At 43.3% G+C, this 17,764-nt stretch overlaps 1 protein-coding gene across 1 annotated transcript; it reads right to left on the bottom strand.

Annotated features, from left to right (window-relative positions):
- Positions 1-9,232: 9,232 nt before the first annotated feature.
- Positions 9,233-17,709, bottom strand: MRPL37 (mitochondrial ribosomal protein L37). The gene is made up of 7 exons (XM_024219689.2): positions 17,234-17,709; positions 15,122-15,305; positions 14,454-14,569; positions 13,479-13,664; positions 13,025-13,182; positions 10,016-10,219; positions 9,233-9,467 (listed from the first exon to the last, which is right to left on the bottom strand). Exons 1-7 carry the CDS (start codon positions 17,619-17,621, stop codon positions 9,363-9,365), a joined length of 1,341 nt encoding a protein of 446 aa, XP_024075457.2. The 5' UTR covers positions 17,622-17,709; the 3' UTR covers positions 9,233-9,362.
- Between the last annotated feature and the right edge of the window lie 55 nt (positions 17,710-17,764).

The raw sequence follows: 17,764 nt of genomic DNA on the forward strand, positions 1-17,764 counted from the left end.
AGAGCCTTCCCAAGAATGACAAGGAGTCCGGTGGTGCCTTAAAGCCTAACTGATTTATTTGGGCATAAGCTTTCATGGGTAAAAAAGCCACGCCTTCCTTCACATCTGAAGAAGGGTTTTTTTTTAACCCACGAAAGCTTATGCCCAAATAAATCGGTTAGGCTTTAAGGTGCCACCGGACTCCTTGTTGTTTTTGTGGATACAGACTAACACAGCTACCCCCTGATACTTGTTTCCAAGAATGGTCAGATTCTGGCTGTAAAATCCTTTAGGCTGGGAGCACTCAAATGTTGCCCTCCCACAGCTGAACCTTCCTCCATATCTTCATCTGGCCTACGCTGTTCACAGCAGAGTCCATGGTACCTACGGGGCCCTGCTTCAAAGAGAAACCCACATGCTTTTAGATGTCTCATCCCTTGTTCACATCTCCTTTAATGGGTTGCTAAGGGCCCGAGAAGCCATTGAGGGTGTAAGAGCTTGAAGGAGCAAGATGGGCTCCCATCTTGGAGAAATGCTGGGTTTTGGATTTTTTAAATTTTGTTTTTAAAGCTGCTACTCTGAAACCTGTTTTTAAAGCAGTTGACAAGGCAAAGTTCAGGCTCAGCCTTCCCTTAGTCTGTGTGAGGGCCTCCCCCAGGGCTAAATGAACCCCCCCCCCACTTGCTCTTTGTGAAACCCCAAGGAAGGTGTCAGATTCCTCTCAGATAATCCTCTAATCCCGGTGCAGTTTTAATGGCCCCTTGGGAACAGCTCATTTAGACAGTTGGTTCTGTAGCTCCTTGGCTTGTGGCTCCCTCCTCCAGAATAGCCAGCATGCAAACTCTTCCCTGTGCCAGCCAATACAGCTGCCAAAATTGCAAGCCAGCCGGCTGCTGTCCAGGGGCCTCTTGCCTGGCTCTGCTGTTCCTACTTTCCTCTGCAGCTGCTGCTTTCCACACCTCATTTCTGAATCCCCAGGGAGGAAGGGGTTTAAGCATCTTCCAGGTGGTCCCCTGTTTAGCCAGGAGAGTCAGGGCACTGCAGGGGTATATTGTGCCACCTGGCTTTCCATCAGCCTATTCCCTATTGCATTCCCCCTAGAAATCTCTTTTCTCATTCCCTTTGCTCTGACACTGCAGAACTGGATCAGGTATGAAGGGAGCTCTGTGGATCGACCTGAAAAGGCCTCTAGCACTTGGCTGTCTCAATTCTTCAGCACCCCTTAAAATTATGTCCATTTTTCCTTGGCACCTCCCTGCGGCCATGTATACTTCTGCATAAGTCTACTTCCCTTATAAGCAGGGAATTATTTTCAAATGTAACATCTAAATTGGGGTGATGGCTTATATGCAGATATATATGGTATCTTTGTGCCATGTCCATGGTGGTGATTGATCAGTCTTTAAGGTGGGACCTAACAGGGCTCCTGTGCCTTCAAGGCTTCAGTGGTTTATCAGATTTAAGAATGCATTGAGGAGGCTGTCACTGCTTGGCATAAATAGGTTCCTGTGTCCGCTAGGTCTCTACATGGCCCCGTTGTATCCGGGCCCTCTCATTCCGTGAGACCTGTCCTTTGGGCTCAGAAATGCTTTTCTCTGTGAAGGGTGTAAAGCAGGCACCTGGGCATCCTTTCTCCCATCGTTACACCACCGCGATCGCTGCACCACAGCTGTGGGAGATGGATCCTGCACAGTCTAGTTTAAGGGTATATCTCCACCCGAGAAAGAAGGTGTGAACTCCAGCGTGAGGAGACACCCCTGCGCTTGCTTTCGTTGAGCTAGTGTGCTAAAAATAGCAGTGTCGCTGTGGCAGGAGGGGCAGCAGCCCCAAGTGTGTACTTGTGGTCCAACTGCTTGCGCCACTGCCGCTGCACTCCAGTGCATTAGCTCAATCAGAGCTAGCGTGGGAATGTCTCCTCAAGCTGGCAATCACGCTAGTTTAGACTTATCCTAGTCATAGGGTGCCCCCAGTGTCCTGACACGGGGTAACGCTGCTGGAATTTGCACTCCTGTTGTCCATGCTGGCATTAAGTTATGCTTGGGCAGCGTAATGTCCTACCTGTTTAATTTGTCCACATCCCACTGTGCCAGGCAGGGCCCCAGCTCCCTGTTGAACTGCTCTGATGATGGTGCTGGGACTGGATGGCAAATGTTTGCTCTGAGCGTACTTTATAGAACGAATGGAACCTGCACTACTCAGGACCTCAGAGCAGCATCTGCCAATACACCCATATTAGAAGGGGAGTAGCTGAGTGAACTCCTCCCCCTGGAATGTGTTCTCTGGTAGCAAGATTTGTTCCAACAGGGTTTCTTTTGCACCTTTCTTTGACGCAGCTTCTGCTGGCCGATGTCAGAGATGGAATACTGGATTAGACCAGTGATCCATCTAGTCCAGGGGGAGGCAACCTATGGCACGCGCGCCGAAGGCGGCACGCGAGCTGATTTTCAGTGGCACTCACGCTGCCCAGGTCCTGGCCACCGGTCCGGGGGGCTCTGCATTTTAATTTAATTTTAAATGAAGCTTCTTAAACTTTTTTAAAACCTTATTTACTTTACATACAACAATAGTTTAGTTATATATTATAGACTTATAGAAAGAGACCTTCTAAAAACGTTAAGATGTATTACTGGCAGGTGAAACCTTAAATTAGAGTGAATAAATGAAGACTCGGCACACCGCTTCTGAAAGGCTGTCGACTCCGATCTAGTCCAATATGACAATGCCTGTGGAGTAGCATAGAGCCACTCAAAGAAACCAGCTTCACTGGCAATTGATTTCCTGCATTATAAGGTGGGCATGCTCGCTCAAAAGACTGTCGGAAATGTAACGTTCCAAAACTCGATCTTGTTTACATTAAAAAGGAACCTTTTGTGTGTTCCCTTCCCCACATGGCCTTCATTTCTATTAGGCAGCCACCTCTCCAATACAGCTACCTAACGAGGACCACTGGCCCCTGCCATGTTGTGCTTCTGCTCTAGTAAGACTGAGCCACGAGACATCTGCTGAACGGAGAGGCAGTGGCAGGGGACAAAGTGGCTGAGGATAGGTTTCCCACCCCTCCTTGGGGAAAATAGCCCTGAATGATTTTAGAAATCCTTGTGGGGAGATGCCCTAGAAAGGCTGGACAGCAAGCAGACTGGGATCCCTGTGTAAATGTTCAGCCCTTCAAGGTTCTACGACAAGCCCCAGTGAAGTAGTCTGCATGATATAGAGATGGGGGAAACTGAGGCAGGGTGGATGGTAGTGTTTTTTGGGAGTTCCTAGCTCTCAGGCTGCTGGCCTAGGCTGCTTCTCTAAAACCTGAAACTCTGGGTGGAGGGGAAGAAACCACAACCAGAGGAAAACAGTGAGGATGCTTTGTGCTGGACCAACTTTCCCCAGCTCCTTATATTTCTGACAATAATACTCTGCAATTGCTCCCAGTCTCTGTGGCTGTGAGAATGCTACAAACTCTTGTGTCCAGCTGTAGCTGTCAGGGCAATTGGGCATGATTTAAATAGATTTTAATCCTGTTTTGAATTTGTACTTTTGTTTTCCTGACAAGAGGTTGATTCTTATTGTTTGGTAACCATTAACCAAAACCAACTAAAGTATAGCTAAGGAAACTAAAATGTGGTTCTTCCTGTTAGTAACCAGGAGGCTGCACTATGTCTATACATAGTTACTTATGCAAATTATATAACTTAACAAAACATGTAAAAACTAAGAATCTAAATAAATGTATGTTAAGAAATGCATCATTCACCGTTTTCTATTTGCTCTATTCTTTTCACCTGTGATTTGTAGTTGAGCTCTGGATAGAAATTGGAATTAAATGAAAAATGTACAAAAACACTTTAAAATTGGGTTTTTAGTTAAATTAAAACTATCAAATATGCTGGACACAATAAAGAGTAAGTTTATCAAAACATGTTTTTCATTTAAAACTGATTTATTAGACCAAGGAAGAATTAACAGTACTTGGTAGATAGAACTGATTGGTGACCACAAATCATGTCCTGCAGGATTTTAAAACATTCTCTCACCTAGTTTTTATTTGGAGATTGGGAGAGGAAAACAAGCTTTCCTTTTTCCATTCCCAATCAGTTTCCTAACTTTGAATGAACTAGTCATTGAAATGAATTAGTTGAATAAACTGAAATGAAGAACATATTCTCTCTGTACCTGCAGAGGAGGCTACTGTTGTCAGAAGCTTGTTTAGCACATCAACTAACTCTGCTTCCAGGTGTGTAGCCAGTGCCTTCCACCAGTTCAATGGTCTGACTTTCTTTAAAACTTTGGCAGCAAATATATACTGCTTGAATATTACTTGTATGTAATTGAAAGTATTTTAATAAATGATAGTAAATTTAGGCCTTAACATAGATTATCATTTCAGATTTCATTTTAAATATTTTCCTTTTAAAAAAGGAAAAATACATTTAATTAAAAAATAAAAAGATTTTTTTTTAATGTAAATTATATCATTGATATTTTTTATCCTCCTACTGCACAGCTCATACAGATATGGGAGAAGGGCTGGATTTTATTCGTGCTCATGTGTCCTCGGCAGACTTACGTTCTGATTACAGTTTTACTTCTGTCCTTGGTGCTAAGAATTCAGCTTACAAATAACACAAGATGGGGTGCTGATACATGAGCAGAAAGGAACCTAGGTTGACTTTCAGATCCATGGCTGAGTGAGTTACGGAAAAAAACATTGTGCTGCAGGTCCAACCTGCTGAAATCAGGATGATCCTTCAAGCTTTGGCATGGTGGCCATGCCTGAAGAGCAAGCCCAGTAGCTCCTAACTTTCACCACTGCCAGGAGCCCATGCATCTTCTGCATGTTAGTGCAGGGTAATGTTCTTTCTCACTGTGTATTATACAGCCAGCAGATACACACACTCAGTTCAATGGTAGATTTTTATGGTGGGTCAAGCCCTTCCAAGTATGTGCTCTACCAGGCATGACCCTCCTTAGCTTACAAAATCAGACAAGAACACCAGCCCTTACCTATGCTTCTGTTGCATTTGTATAGCAAGGTACAGAGGAAACTCTCCTGTTGGTTCTTGTTGGGTTACGTACTAACTTGTTAAAATACAGGAATAAGAAACTGCCATGGTCCACAAATAAATGGTCTCCAGGGCCCAGCCTAGGGATAATTCTCTCCCACGTTTGTTTTCATTAGTTAAATGCAAGAGGAGGGTATGTACAAGCCGGGGTTCCCACTGAGAACTGAGTTGACGTGGCAGCACTACTAGCACAGCCTGAAGAGTTTGATTTTATACCAGGCACACTTCAAGGGAACATACTGTTTAAGAAACAACTCTCCCCTTGAACAGCATGAGGAATTCATCACAAGAAATGTTTTATCTAAGCCCTGAATACCTGTTGAAACAGTACAGACAGGAGATCAATGAGTGGGAGCAGCTTGAAAAGCCTGTCACAAAACACTCTGGCTGGTCCCTGCAGGGGCCGGCCTTAGAATTGTCACAGTACTGTAGAAATCGGAGGAGGAGGAGGTATTTCTCTGCTCACAAGAGAGGGAAACAAGGGGGTAGCTGAGGCATGTTGAGAATACTGATTACTCACGGTTACTGAGCATACGCCTTTTTGTACATTCATATGAGATGCTCACAAAACCTAGTCTGGTGCTGGGTCTGCTCTGTATATAGCGTCTGTCCAGCTTCTACAGGTGGCCCCTGTGTAACAGTGTGTTCCTCTATGGAGCCTTTACATTCTCTCTACAATGCCAGACACCCCATTACTGCCTATATTTAGCTAAGTGACAACCCCAGAGACCCACTTTGCCTATTTTAGGCACCGTCTGTGCTAGATTTCAAAGCCCGTTAGCCAGAACAAATCTCATGCTAGCAAGGGCCTCTCGCTACTTCCCTGGCCTGCAAAGGTAAGAATGAGCTGTGCGCGAAACAGTCCTACAAACCGTGTCTGTGCTCTACTCAATGGCACACTTCTGTAAAATGGCCCCCTGCACCTTCTTGTGGCCTTAAGCTGGTGCCTGCGTTCCCCATATTGAACCTCTGGGGCACTGTTCTTTCTTACTGCCTTTCTGAGTTGCCCTTCTCTCCACTCTCACCCCAGCCTGTGATCTCCAAACTCTATTCACTCTCTTCCATAAGAAGGTAATGCTTCAGCCTACCTCAAGTCTCCCCAGTGGGGTGTCTGAATTTCATTTGAACTGCTCCATCTTTCTTCCCTACCCCAATGACTCCTGGAGGCAGCAATCCTGTGAAGTGGAGCTGTTCTTGTAAATAATCCTGCCTTTTATTTTGCCTGTCAGTGAAAGTGTTCAGAGGGGACTCTAGCTCAACACCGGACTGTCTAAATGGCCAGCAGGGTATCCTGAAAGCGGCTGTACCCAAACAAACATGTGGAGTGCTTTGCCTCGGATGAAATGGACTCGTAAGAGGCAGGGAGACCACCTTTTGGCAATTAGCAGCTTACTGCACTAAGCCCTCGGTGCTTCCAGCTACCACTGATGCTGCTGTGAGGGAGCCAGTAGGGGGAACTAACATCTCCAAAGCAAACCAATCAATCATTTTTCTGTTTTTTCTCCCACCTGTGAGCCCCTTCCTACTCACATGAACATTAAAACTCCCATTTTTGGTGGGAATCCAGGCTCCATGCTGGGCTGTAGTGTAACGCTGCCCTGCCTACTTCCCACTTGTGCATGAATGAACCTGCACTAGTGCCTGGGGCATTTGGAATCCAGGGCCCTGCCAGCTGCTGTCAGACTGGGGTTTAGAGCAGTGAGTTGCACTACGGGTTATGGTGTGCCACGCTGAATTAGGGTGGGGTGGCACAGCAAGGCATAGCCCTCCACCAAAGCAGGTGTCTAAAGTACCAGTTGCAAGAGCCAGGAGTGATGCTGCTCTAAGGTTTGCCTCAGTAAACTTCCCATTGCTGAGCTCTGCAGGGAGGTTACTTCCATTCAGTCACTCTCTAGGTGCACAGCCTGGGTCCTATGCACATGTTGGAAAGTGGTGGTACAGCCCCCTGCGGGTTTACTCCATAGCCCACTTCTGGTGCAGGAGTGTATCATTGCTAGCTACTCTCCCAGCTCCAGTGGAGACGCTGTCATGTTTGACATCTGATGTCAAACATAACTACCTGCCGCATCAGCGTAAAACCTGGCTGTCTTGGGAGTGCAAATAGGATCGTAAGTGTTGACCATCCTCAGGATACTTTCTCTAGGGTAAGTTAGCACCTAGAGCAGGAATGGAGGGAGCTAATTGGGTTATGTTGCCTCTGCAGTATATCGTCTCTATTCTGGAAAGGAACCGAAGGGAGCAGGGCCATTGGCTAGCCTATTCTAGGCCAACTGCTCGTAATTGTTCTGAGCGCCATGTGACACGGCAAATGGCAAACCAAGCTGGAGCAGCAATATATTGGCACCTGACAAGCAATGCAGTTTTTGTATAGCTATTAGTCCAGATTTATTCCTATATAATTATATGCAAAGAATAGACTCCAACACAATTTGAATAGATGAGCTATTCATCTCTTGGGCAAGCAAAATTAATATAATCTAGATAGATGTGGTACATCAGTTGATTTTTCCCCCCCCCCCCCCCAGCATTTGCCCTTGCATATTGAATTTTTCAACTTGATTTTACAGAAGTTGACATCAAGATTTATTGGGTACAACTGCTGACCCAGAATTTGGCTAGTGAAACTCTGGCTTCCTAAACAATTTGAGTAAGGGCTAAGGCTCTTTAATGTTTTCTATTATAGGACCACCCAGGAGGTTTTTATCCAGAGCACCAGCCAAGATAAGGAAGCAGAGACTGGTATCCCATTTGAGGCCCTAGTATGCTCAAATTCCTTTAGCACTGTGCCTTAAGAAATATTGCAAACCATCATGTTGTTTCCTACATGCATGGAGTCAGAAAATGCTTTCACGTGGGTCACAGCCAATCCAGCCTCTTTGCCTAGGATTACGGACAACTGATCTGAAGGTAAAGAGTCTAAATTCGTGTCTGCTGGGTAAGAATTCATAGCTTTCAAGGCTCGAAGGGATCATTATGACGAGCCAGTCTGACCTCCAGTATAACACAGGCCCTAGAACTTCCCCAAAATAATTCCTACAGCAAATCTGTTAGAAAAACATCCAATCTTGATTTACAAATTCTCAGTGAGGAAGAATTCACCACAACCCTTGGTAAACTGTTCAAGGGTTAATTACCCTCATTGTTAAAAATTTACACCTTATTTCTAGTTTGAATTTGTCTAGCTTCAACTTCCAGCCATTGGATTGTTGTTCCTTTCTCTGCACATTGAAGAGCATATTATTAAATATTTGTTCCCTGTATAGGCACTTCTAGATTGTACTCAAGTCACACTTAACCTTCTCTTTGTTAGACTCAAGGAGCTCAGTCTGTTTAGCTTATCCTTTAAGGCATGTTTTCTGATCTTTTTAATAAGTCATTTTTGTGGCTCTTCTGACCCCTCTCCACTTTATTAATAATCCTTCTTGAATTGTGGTTCTGAGGCCACTTACTATTGTAGCACCATAGGGTATGTCTACACTCCACCTGGGAGTAAGCCTCCTAGCCTGGATGGACAGATTTGAGCTAGCGTGCTAAAAAGCAGTGTGGACGTTGCAGCTCCAGCAGAGAGAGACTCCGGCTAGCCACCCAAGCTCAGACCTAGGGGCTCGATCCTTCCCTCTCCCTGCCCCAAACTAGTAGCTATAGCAGCAAAAACTGTTTTAACACCTTTGCAGGCTAACAGGACTCTTTACCAGTGTCGTGCCCTGAAGAATTTCAGTTCTCTGCCTATAGAGAGACTCCATTTTGATGGTAATAAGATAATATTCTAAAGTAAATCACTAATAAGGAGTTGGGCACTAAGTTATCCAAAAGCATTTTAGAAGAAAAACCAAAGTGTGGTGATTGTGAAGGCCCATTGTCCCACAAGACTTTATGCTTAAAGCTTTATAAAGGTGGGTTTTCTACATAATGCAACTTGGTAAGTAACGATTGTGCTGTTTGCTTTGGAGTCGGGTACCCGCTCAACACATTCTGTGCTCAGGTTCTACTCTGTGGATTTCTGCTCTCCCAGCTGCTACATCCAGAATCTGCTCCCACAAACAGTAAGAAATAAATGGTAGTTTGGTTTGCATATTCCCTCTTGGTGATAGTGGAAAATTGGGAAAATACTCACGGAGGCTGGGTTCATTAACAATGCATATGTGTATAATGGTACAGTTAGGCCATTGCAATGAAAGTTTATATTCAAGTGCACACACTTACTAAAAAAAAGTCTTTATTTTCAAAAATTGTTAGGTTTTAAACCCTTAAATTACTCCATTTAAGAGTAGTATACGATCACATTTGCTTAGCTGTACGATCTTCTGATGAAAATAGCAGGAAGTAAACTTAAAGGATTTTGGTTTGAGTAGAATCTTGCACAGCTCCATGCAAATACAGTGCCAGAAACTTCTTGAATGTATCAGGTCGATAGCCATATATTCCAGGAGGAAACTGTAGAGAAGAGACTTGGATATTCAGTTTGTAGTGAACTGATATTTTCCCAAGCAATAGTCTCTTTATACTTAGAGACAACTTGAAACAGGGCAGTCTGTCTGAAACAAGCTTTCTCTGACAGACAAGCGGGTTTGAGCGTATTTCCATTGGGATTGCACTGATGGGTGGGGAATTTACCCAGTGAGACTAGAGTCTTCCTAGTCTAAGGGGAGTTGACAATTAATATTCTCTTCATTTACTTAGTTATTTCACTGAATAACTTTTTCAATAAGGACATAATGAAATTGTACATCTACATAAGATGTCTCCATCTTAGCAAGCTTAATATAAATTGCAATGCAGCTGAATACACTGATATATACACAGGACTGATAGTTGCCCTATATTATTTCAATGTTCACAATTAAGTACCAAACAGCCTATTGTCCTATCTATACCAATACCGTCTGTACAAGCTCCTAAGGCTCAAAATATATGTAAAGGGGTAGGATTTCCACTCTATAATTCTGGTGAGTAAACTAGTTCTCTCAAGCCTGTTAACTTACCTTGACAACTTTCTTCCTGATTCCTGGAAGATACCGGATGTAGTCATACATATACTGATCAGAATCAATCCAGACGTGGTTTTTAACACCATCATTAGAGGCCAAGTCTGTTGTATTTAACTGGAACACCATGAACTGGAAAATACGACCCTCTGTACCAATGCTTTGTACTACTACTGGGTGCTCTAAAACTTTGGGATCATCCTGGGTAGGGTGGAGGGAAGGGAGGAAGAGTTACAACAGACAATGGATGAGAAGATACAGAATCAGCAATTATCATTTGGTTTAAAGCCAGGACTTTAACAAAGGTAATATCTTGCTCAGAAAGTTCTGTTCAAACAGGTTTTGAATATAGATTTTGTATTTTAATTAGAGCTGTCGATTAATCACAGTTAACTCATGCGATTAACTCAAAATTAATTGCAGTTTATCACATTGTTAAACAATAGAATACCAATTGAAATGTATTAAATATTTTGGATGTTTTTCTACATTTTCAAATATAGATTTCAATTACAACACAATACGAAGTGTACACTGCTCACTTTACATTTTTGATTACAAATATTTGCACTGTAAAACTAGTGTTTTTCAATTCACCTCATACAAGTACTGCAGTGCAATCATGAAAGTGCAACTTACAAATGTAGATTTTTTCTGTTACATAACTGTACTCAAACAATGCAAAATTTTAGAGCCTGCAAGTCCACTCAGTCCTACTTCTCGTTCAGCCAATCACTAAGACAAACAAGTTTGCTTACACTTATGGGAGATAATGCTGCCCACTTCTTATTTATGAGACTTCTGTAGCTGGCATTGCAAGGTATTTACGTGCCAGATATGCTAAACATTTGTATGCCCTTTCATGCTTCGGCCACCATTCCATGCTGATGCTCGTAAAAAAAAAAGTGTTAATTAAATTTGTGACTCAACTCCTTGAGGGAGAATTGTATGTCTCCAGCTCTATTTTACCTACATTCTGCCATATATTTCATGTCATAGTAGTCTTGGATAATGACTCAGCACATGTTCATTTTAAGAACACCTGTGCTGAAGATTTGACAAAACACAAAGAAGGTACCAATGTGAGATATCTAAAGATAGCTACAGCACTCAATCCATGGTTTAAGAATCTGAAGTGCCTTCCAAAATCTGAGAGGGATGAGGTGTTGAACATGGTTTCAGAAGTCTTAAAAGAGCAATTCTCCTATGCAGAAACTACAGATCCTGAACCACCAAAAAAGAAAGTCAGCCTTCTGCTGGTGGCATCTGACTCAGATGATGAAAATGAACACGCGTTGGTCCACACTGCTTTGGATTGTTATCTAGCAGAACCCGTCATCAGCATGGACGCATGTCCTCTGGAATGGTGGTTGACGCACGAAGGGACATATGAATCTTTAGAGCATCTGGCATGTAAATATCTTGCAACGCCGGCTACAACAGTGCCATGAGAACACCTGTTCTCACTTTCAGGTGACGTGAACAGGAAGCATTATCTTCTGCAAATGTAAACAAACTTGTTGAGCCAATCGCTCAGACAAACAAGAAACCAGGACTCTGTGGACTTGTAGGCTCTAAAGTTTTCCATTGTTTTATTTTTGAATGCAGTTATTTTTTTGTACATAAATCTACATTTAAGTTCAACTTTTATGGTGAAGAGATTGCTCTACAGTACTTGTATTAGGTGATTTGAAAAGTAGTATTTCTTTTGCTTTTTAAAGTGCAAATATTTAATCAAATATAAACACTGTACACTTTGTGTTCTGTGTTGTAATTGAAATCAATATATTTGAACATGTATAAAACATCCAAAAATATTTAAATAAATGGTATTCTATTAAAGTGTGATTAATCAATTTTTTTAATCGCTTGACAGCCCTAATTTTAATTCTTTCAAATGGCAATGGAATATAGATGTAAACTGAATTATGTCTGTTCTAGTTTTTCACTTCAGCTACACACAAGACAGTTGCTTCAACTGATTTCTACCCATTGCCAGTCTACTCTTAACCTTCATTAACACATTAAAATAATTGCTATTGGCATAACAAGGTGTTAAGTTGTTTGTCAATTCAGAGTAAGAATCAAACATGTCTTTAAAGGTTACCTATAAATCCCTGGCCATTAAAGTCACTAGATGATATAAATTTTTTTTTTTTTTTAAATTAATGGAGATATCCTATCTCCTAGAACTGGAAGGGACCTTGAAAGGTCATCAAGTACAGCCCCCTGCCTTCACTAGCAGGACTAAGTACTGATTTTGCCCCAGATCCCTAAGTGGCCCCCTCAAGGATTGAACTCACAACCCTGGGTTTAGCAGGCCAATGCTCAAACCACTGAGCTCTCTCTCCCCCCCCAAATGGTTATCAATGCAGATTTCAAAATATTGTAATATCCGACTTAATGGAATTCAGAGGCTCTCACCCCTCGTCATCAGTTCAAATTCAATCCAGGTCAACAGTGACTAAGTCATTGCCATCGAGTGGCTGCTGAGTGGCCTCTGAAGTGCTCTGAGTTTCACTCCAGTTTCAAAGAGAGAGGAGTCCATATCATAAGTCCACAGTGCTTGGCATCCTTCTTGGAAATTTCAGCTACAATGCTATGGACTGAACTACCCACTCCCATCTAGCATTCATACTTCTAGGTCAGGACTGGGGCACGAGGATGGGATGGTATAGGAAAGTTTGAATCACAAACTCCATGCTATATTTGTCTGAACTAAAACTCATCAACAGATACCTCCTATCTCCATAGTTAAGTAAAAGTGCAGGTAGTAAGTATGTATTTCAACAATCTACCTTCTAATCCAAGTCTGTGAGATCACTGTACCATTTCTCAATTTTGTATAATTGAAAGCAAAACTTTCTTTGCTGCTGGCTTGCAATTTATTCATCTCCAACCACACAGGTTGTACTGCACCTTTAGATCATACCATTACAACAGCCGCCATGAACAATAACATCTACTATAGAAGTAGTGAGGTATGACAGTCATGTGAATACGTACCCCATATAGCATCTTTGCCTTTGCCAGTGCATTGCCAAAAGCAAACATGAGCATTTTAGCCCGGAGTTGTTCTGGTTTAAATCGGGCTGGACGAATGTTGGCTGATTCCATAAAGTACAGAGTGTGAGGATGAGGGTAGGGATAACCCTCTCTAAAACCTGGATTATGGGTAACCATGAGATACCAAAAAAAAAAGTTTAGTACAAAGTTTAGTCTTTCCTTTACTCTTTTCAGTAATTATTAAATTTGTATTAACGCAGATTAGACTTACTGCTATGAAGAACATGTAAGATACCCTATATAGGGCTAGCAAATTGGCTAATCCATTATCAACTGTACACCATCTAACCTCCGCACATGAAATGTTTAAGGGAATGGGGAAGTTAAAGATTGTAGTGCTGTCCACTAGTAAACATTAGCCTGAATGTTTATGTAAGTGCTACGCAACTTTTACCTGTATCATTTCGTTCTTCATATACATTAACTTCCTGAAGATCAATTGTAGGAGAGATGGGATGGAAGGTCTCTAGAATGTGGTTTTCGGTAGCCAGAATCTCATCCTTGGAGGCTACTGGCAATAATGGATTAATGGCATTCAGAAGTATTCCATTCAAGCCACGAACCTGAAGAATAGATGATTCTGTAAAGAGAGATTATATTGCATGCAAACATTGCAAAGACTCACTAAACACTTGTACTTAATTTAGAATAATCTACCACCACGTCTATTAATTTATTCTTCTATTGCTATAATTTTACTGTAACATGCATCCAAAGGAAAAGATGCCCTAGGTTTCATTTGCTAATGTTTAATACTCTATGGAAAAATGAAGCCATAGGCTAACCCCTGCATAGTTAACCATGAAGTGTCGCAATAGTCTTACTGCAAGAATACTGATTTATTTTGGAAGGCACCTCGTGTTGTCTCCCCCCCCGCCCAAAATGAATGTTAAGTAGCTGCCCAACTGGAGACAATGATTTACACAGAATACAAACATAACACTTCTATTTATCCAGTTCACTAGTTATTGATCCCATATAAGTATGGCTTGAAAGATTGTACAGATTTCATGCACACATTGTAGTAAACAAATCATCAGTTCTTTAGAAAACAATGCTCATATTGCCTTTTGTCATGCACCATTGTCTGTCTCCTCTCCCCACAATGTCTCTTTCATATTCTGTAAAGTTTAGATAGTAAACTTCTGAGGACAAGGGACCAGCTATCTTACCTCAACTATGCCTAATGCACTATTTAAAGCTAACAGGTTCTGAGACACTTGGTTTCATAGGTGCTAGCTTTATTTTAATCCTCATCCATGTCCTTAGCTTTAAAGCTAGTATTTTTCTTTATTATTCCCTATCAGGATTACAAGTAAAGAGAAAGAGAGAAGTGTTTTCTCCAAATAAATAAAATAAAGTTACTAACCTCTCTCCCATGTAGCCGCCACTTTGTAGTCTCTAGCCAACATTCTTTTAGAGAGGGAAGGATACTTGCTAGCCATTGTCCTACACAAATGTAACAAGTCTTCCAAGAGTACAGGGCTTTAGAATGAGACAAGAATTAGTAGGATAGGATACAAAATGACTTTGAAAGTTATAGGTGTACAGAATATACAATACAGTCTAGTACATGAATACAAGTAAGCCATAACAGTATGAAATATGTAACATTTCCAAATGGTTAATGCAGATTTGTTTAATACTTAAATCCATCTGACATACCAATCGGGTTCCAAGTTGGCAGTGATAATGTTTACTTTCAATTATTAAAACAATTGACATCTGTATTAGCTGAGATATGATCTAAAATAGAACTAAGTTTGTACAAACCCACAGACTGTTACACACTTTGACATAAGATGAAAACAAGTTTTGAATATACACACAAGTACAATTGTAAACAAGTGAGGGCTGGCAACCAGATACAAACTGAATTCACCTCAGTAACATTAAACAGTAAATATAATGTTCTGCTGGTAATACATTTTTTTAAAAAAACTGATATTGATAAAAAAAAAACTGGCTGTTTGAAGCAGAGCTTCCCTGAAAAGGCTGCAGTGTAAGTAAAGATTTCTTTAACTTTTGAGGACTTACCAATAACTCTCTCTCTTGGGAATAAGTTCAGTGGTATTCCAGACACGGGCATGAGAAATTGCATTTTGTACTCTCTCATCCTGATTCTCTAGTTGGTTGGCTGGTTCATCAATAATACTAAGTACTTTTGGAGGTAAGCCTTCCATTAATTTTGTCTTTGTTAGCCAGAGCGCTTGCCTTACTCCTTGGAGTCAAATCAAAATATATTTATTGAAGATATTCAGCAGTGTTAACTATGCCATAAATGGGTTAATATAAAAATGCTCTTTTACCTATTGAATCTTAAGCACTTATGCTACCACTAATATAGAATACTTCTCAGCATGACCAAGTTATCAGGAACATTAATTTTATGTAGTCTGACCACTTTCATTTATGTACTGTTTTACAACACTGAAATAAGTGTGCATGCCTCATTAGCACCATATAAGTTACACATGTAAGTTGAAAGAGATTAGTTTAGAAGTGTTTTTCCCTACTTATTTTTTAATTGTAGTATATTGGGTTAAGAATTACAAGGAAACAAGATATGAGAGACTACATATAGCATATGTATACTTTGCATATTATACTTCATGTTAAATGTAAATGGGATCTTGCATTCTGCTGCATGCATAGTTCATCTGAAATTAAGTGCTGGTATCCATACTGAAAGGAAAGAGAGCCTGTACCCCTTGCCAAAGTTTCTTAGCTTTCTGTTTACATTATCATAGTAGCTGCGGCCCCAACAAAAATCAGAGCCCCACTGTGCACAGCCCTGTACCTTCAGGTGACATGATTCCTACCCTGCAGCCCTTACAAACTAATCCAGTATTTTTGTTGGTCCACCCACCTAAGAAAGTAGGTGCTAGACTACTATGCACACCACTATTGTTGCATACATGTGAGCTGGTTTGGGGGGAGGCGTGGCCCACTCCCCAACACGAATTAGGTTATAGCCACTCCAGCCAACACAAAATGCCTTCTTGATATGAGCTATTTTAGGATAACGGGCAGCCTCCACCTGAGTTATAACACGCAGCAACCCCACCCCCCAACCAAATTCACAGTCCATTTTGGCTAATTTCATGTTCATGGGATTTCAAAAATCATAAATGTCATGATTTCAGCTATTTAAGTCTGCCATTTCACAGTTTTGTAATTGTAGAGGTAGTGACCCAAAAAGGAATGGGGGGGGGGGGTTTGCAAAGTTATTGGAGAAGGGGTTGTAGTACTGCTACCCTTAGTTCTGCACTGCTGGGGTAGTGCTGCCTTCAGAGCTGGGCAGTTGGAGAGCAGCGGCAGTTTGCTGGGAGGCCCAGCTCTGAAGGCAGACCTGCTGCCAGTAGCAGTGCAGAAGTAAGGATGGCATGGCACGGTATGGTATTGCCCCCCTTATTTGTGCGCTGCTGCTGGCATGGTGCTGCCTTCAGAGCGGGGTGCCCGGACAACAGCCACTGCTCTCCAGCCACTCAGCGCAGTGATTCTCTCTCTCCCTCCCCCTCCACCCCCAAAAAAACAAACAAACTTGTGATCTCCCTACAACTCCCTTTTGGGTCAGGATCCCCAATTTGAGAAATGATGGTCTCCCCTCTGAAATCTGTACAGGGTAAAAGCACACAAAACACCAGATTTCACAGTCTGAGAGGAGTTTTTCATGGCCCTGAATTTGGTAGGGCCCCAATTATAGGCTAGGTCTGGCAGCTAGTTGTTGCATATTATTGTGGTTCCCCCTTAACTGCTACTCTAGCTCTCTCAGGCAGGTCCCTCTACACCCCTCCTCCCAGTCTAAGGTATTTATATGACCCCATCACTTGTAGCATCTGAGCACCTCACAACCTCATGTATTTATAATGGGGGGGGGGGGCAGGGGAGCAGCTATCATCCCCAGCTACAGCTGGGGAAGTGAGGCACAGAGCTGCAGTAACTTGCCCAGGGTGACCTAGGAAAGCAGTGCCAGCTCAGGGAACCGACCCTGGCTCTCCCGAGGCTGGTGCCCTAACGAGGGGGCCGCCTTTTCCAACACCCCGCTGCTACCCCAGGCAAGGCTGGGTGCTGCTGCCCCCCTCCCCCCAGTCCTCACGGCGGCCTGGCTCCCTCACCCACCCAGCACCTCTGCCCCGCGCCCGCTACCTTCCAGCATCTTGGCTCGCTGGTGGCACACGTAGCAGACGCGCTCCTTGTAGAGGGGCATCGCCTCGTAGCGCGGCCCCAGGGCGTGGCGGGGGTCGTGCCAGCCACGCTCCCAGGGCGGGTGGCGGGGCCGGGCCAGCCAGGGCACGAAGTACTGCTTGCCCGCGTAGGTGACCTGCTCCAGCCCGGGGATCTGCTCCTGCACCGGCCGCTTGTCCTGCCAGCTGCGGGGCAGGGGGGCCCCCGGGGGCGGCCCGCGGGTGGTCCAGGGCGTGCGGGGCAGCGGCTTGCGGGGGGCCTGCACAGTCTTGCCGCGGTGCGGCCCACGCGGGCCCCACGCCCTCAGCGCCCCGGCCGCCGGCCTCGTAGGCCACCATAACCCCGCCATGGTCGGCTCCCGTCAGGGACTCCGGCCCTCGCCCTCCTCGGCCCAGCCACCCGGAAGAGTCACCGACTGGGGGCCGCCATTTTCCCTAGCGCGGGGCATGCCGGGTACGCAGCGCGCTGGCTGTCCCGGCGACTGACGGCACC

The sequence above is a fragment of the Terrapene carolina genome, unplaced genomic scaffold (genome assembly GCF_002925995.2).
Source record: "Terrapene carolina triunguis isolate 2854851 unplaced genomic scaffold, T_m_triunguis-2.0 Scaffold102, whole genome shotgun sequence".
NCBI lineage: Eukaryota > Metazoa > Chordata > Testudines > Emydidae > Terrapene > Terrapene triunguis.

Excerpts from the sequence above, each read along its gene's own strand:
- MRPL37 (XM_024219689.2), bottom strand. The coding sequence starts at position 17,621 with ATGGCGGGGTTATGGTGGCCTACGAGGCCGGCGGCCGGGGCGCTGAGG. Across the intron at positions 13,665-14,453 it reads GGCGGCTACATGGGAGAGAG|AATCATCTATTCTTCAGGTT; the intron begins GTTAGTAACTTT and ends CTCTCTTTACAG. Across the intron at positions 9,468-10,015 it reads TCAGGAAGAAAGTTGTCAAG|TTTCCTCCTGGAATATATGG; the intron begins GTAAGTTAACAG and ends TCTTCTCTACAG.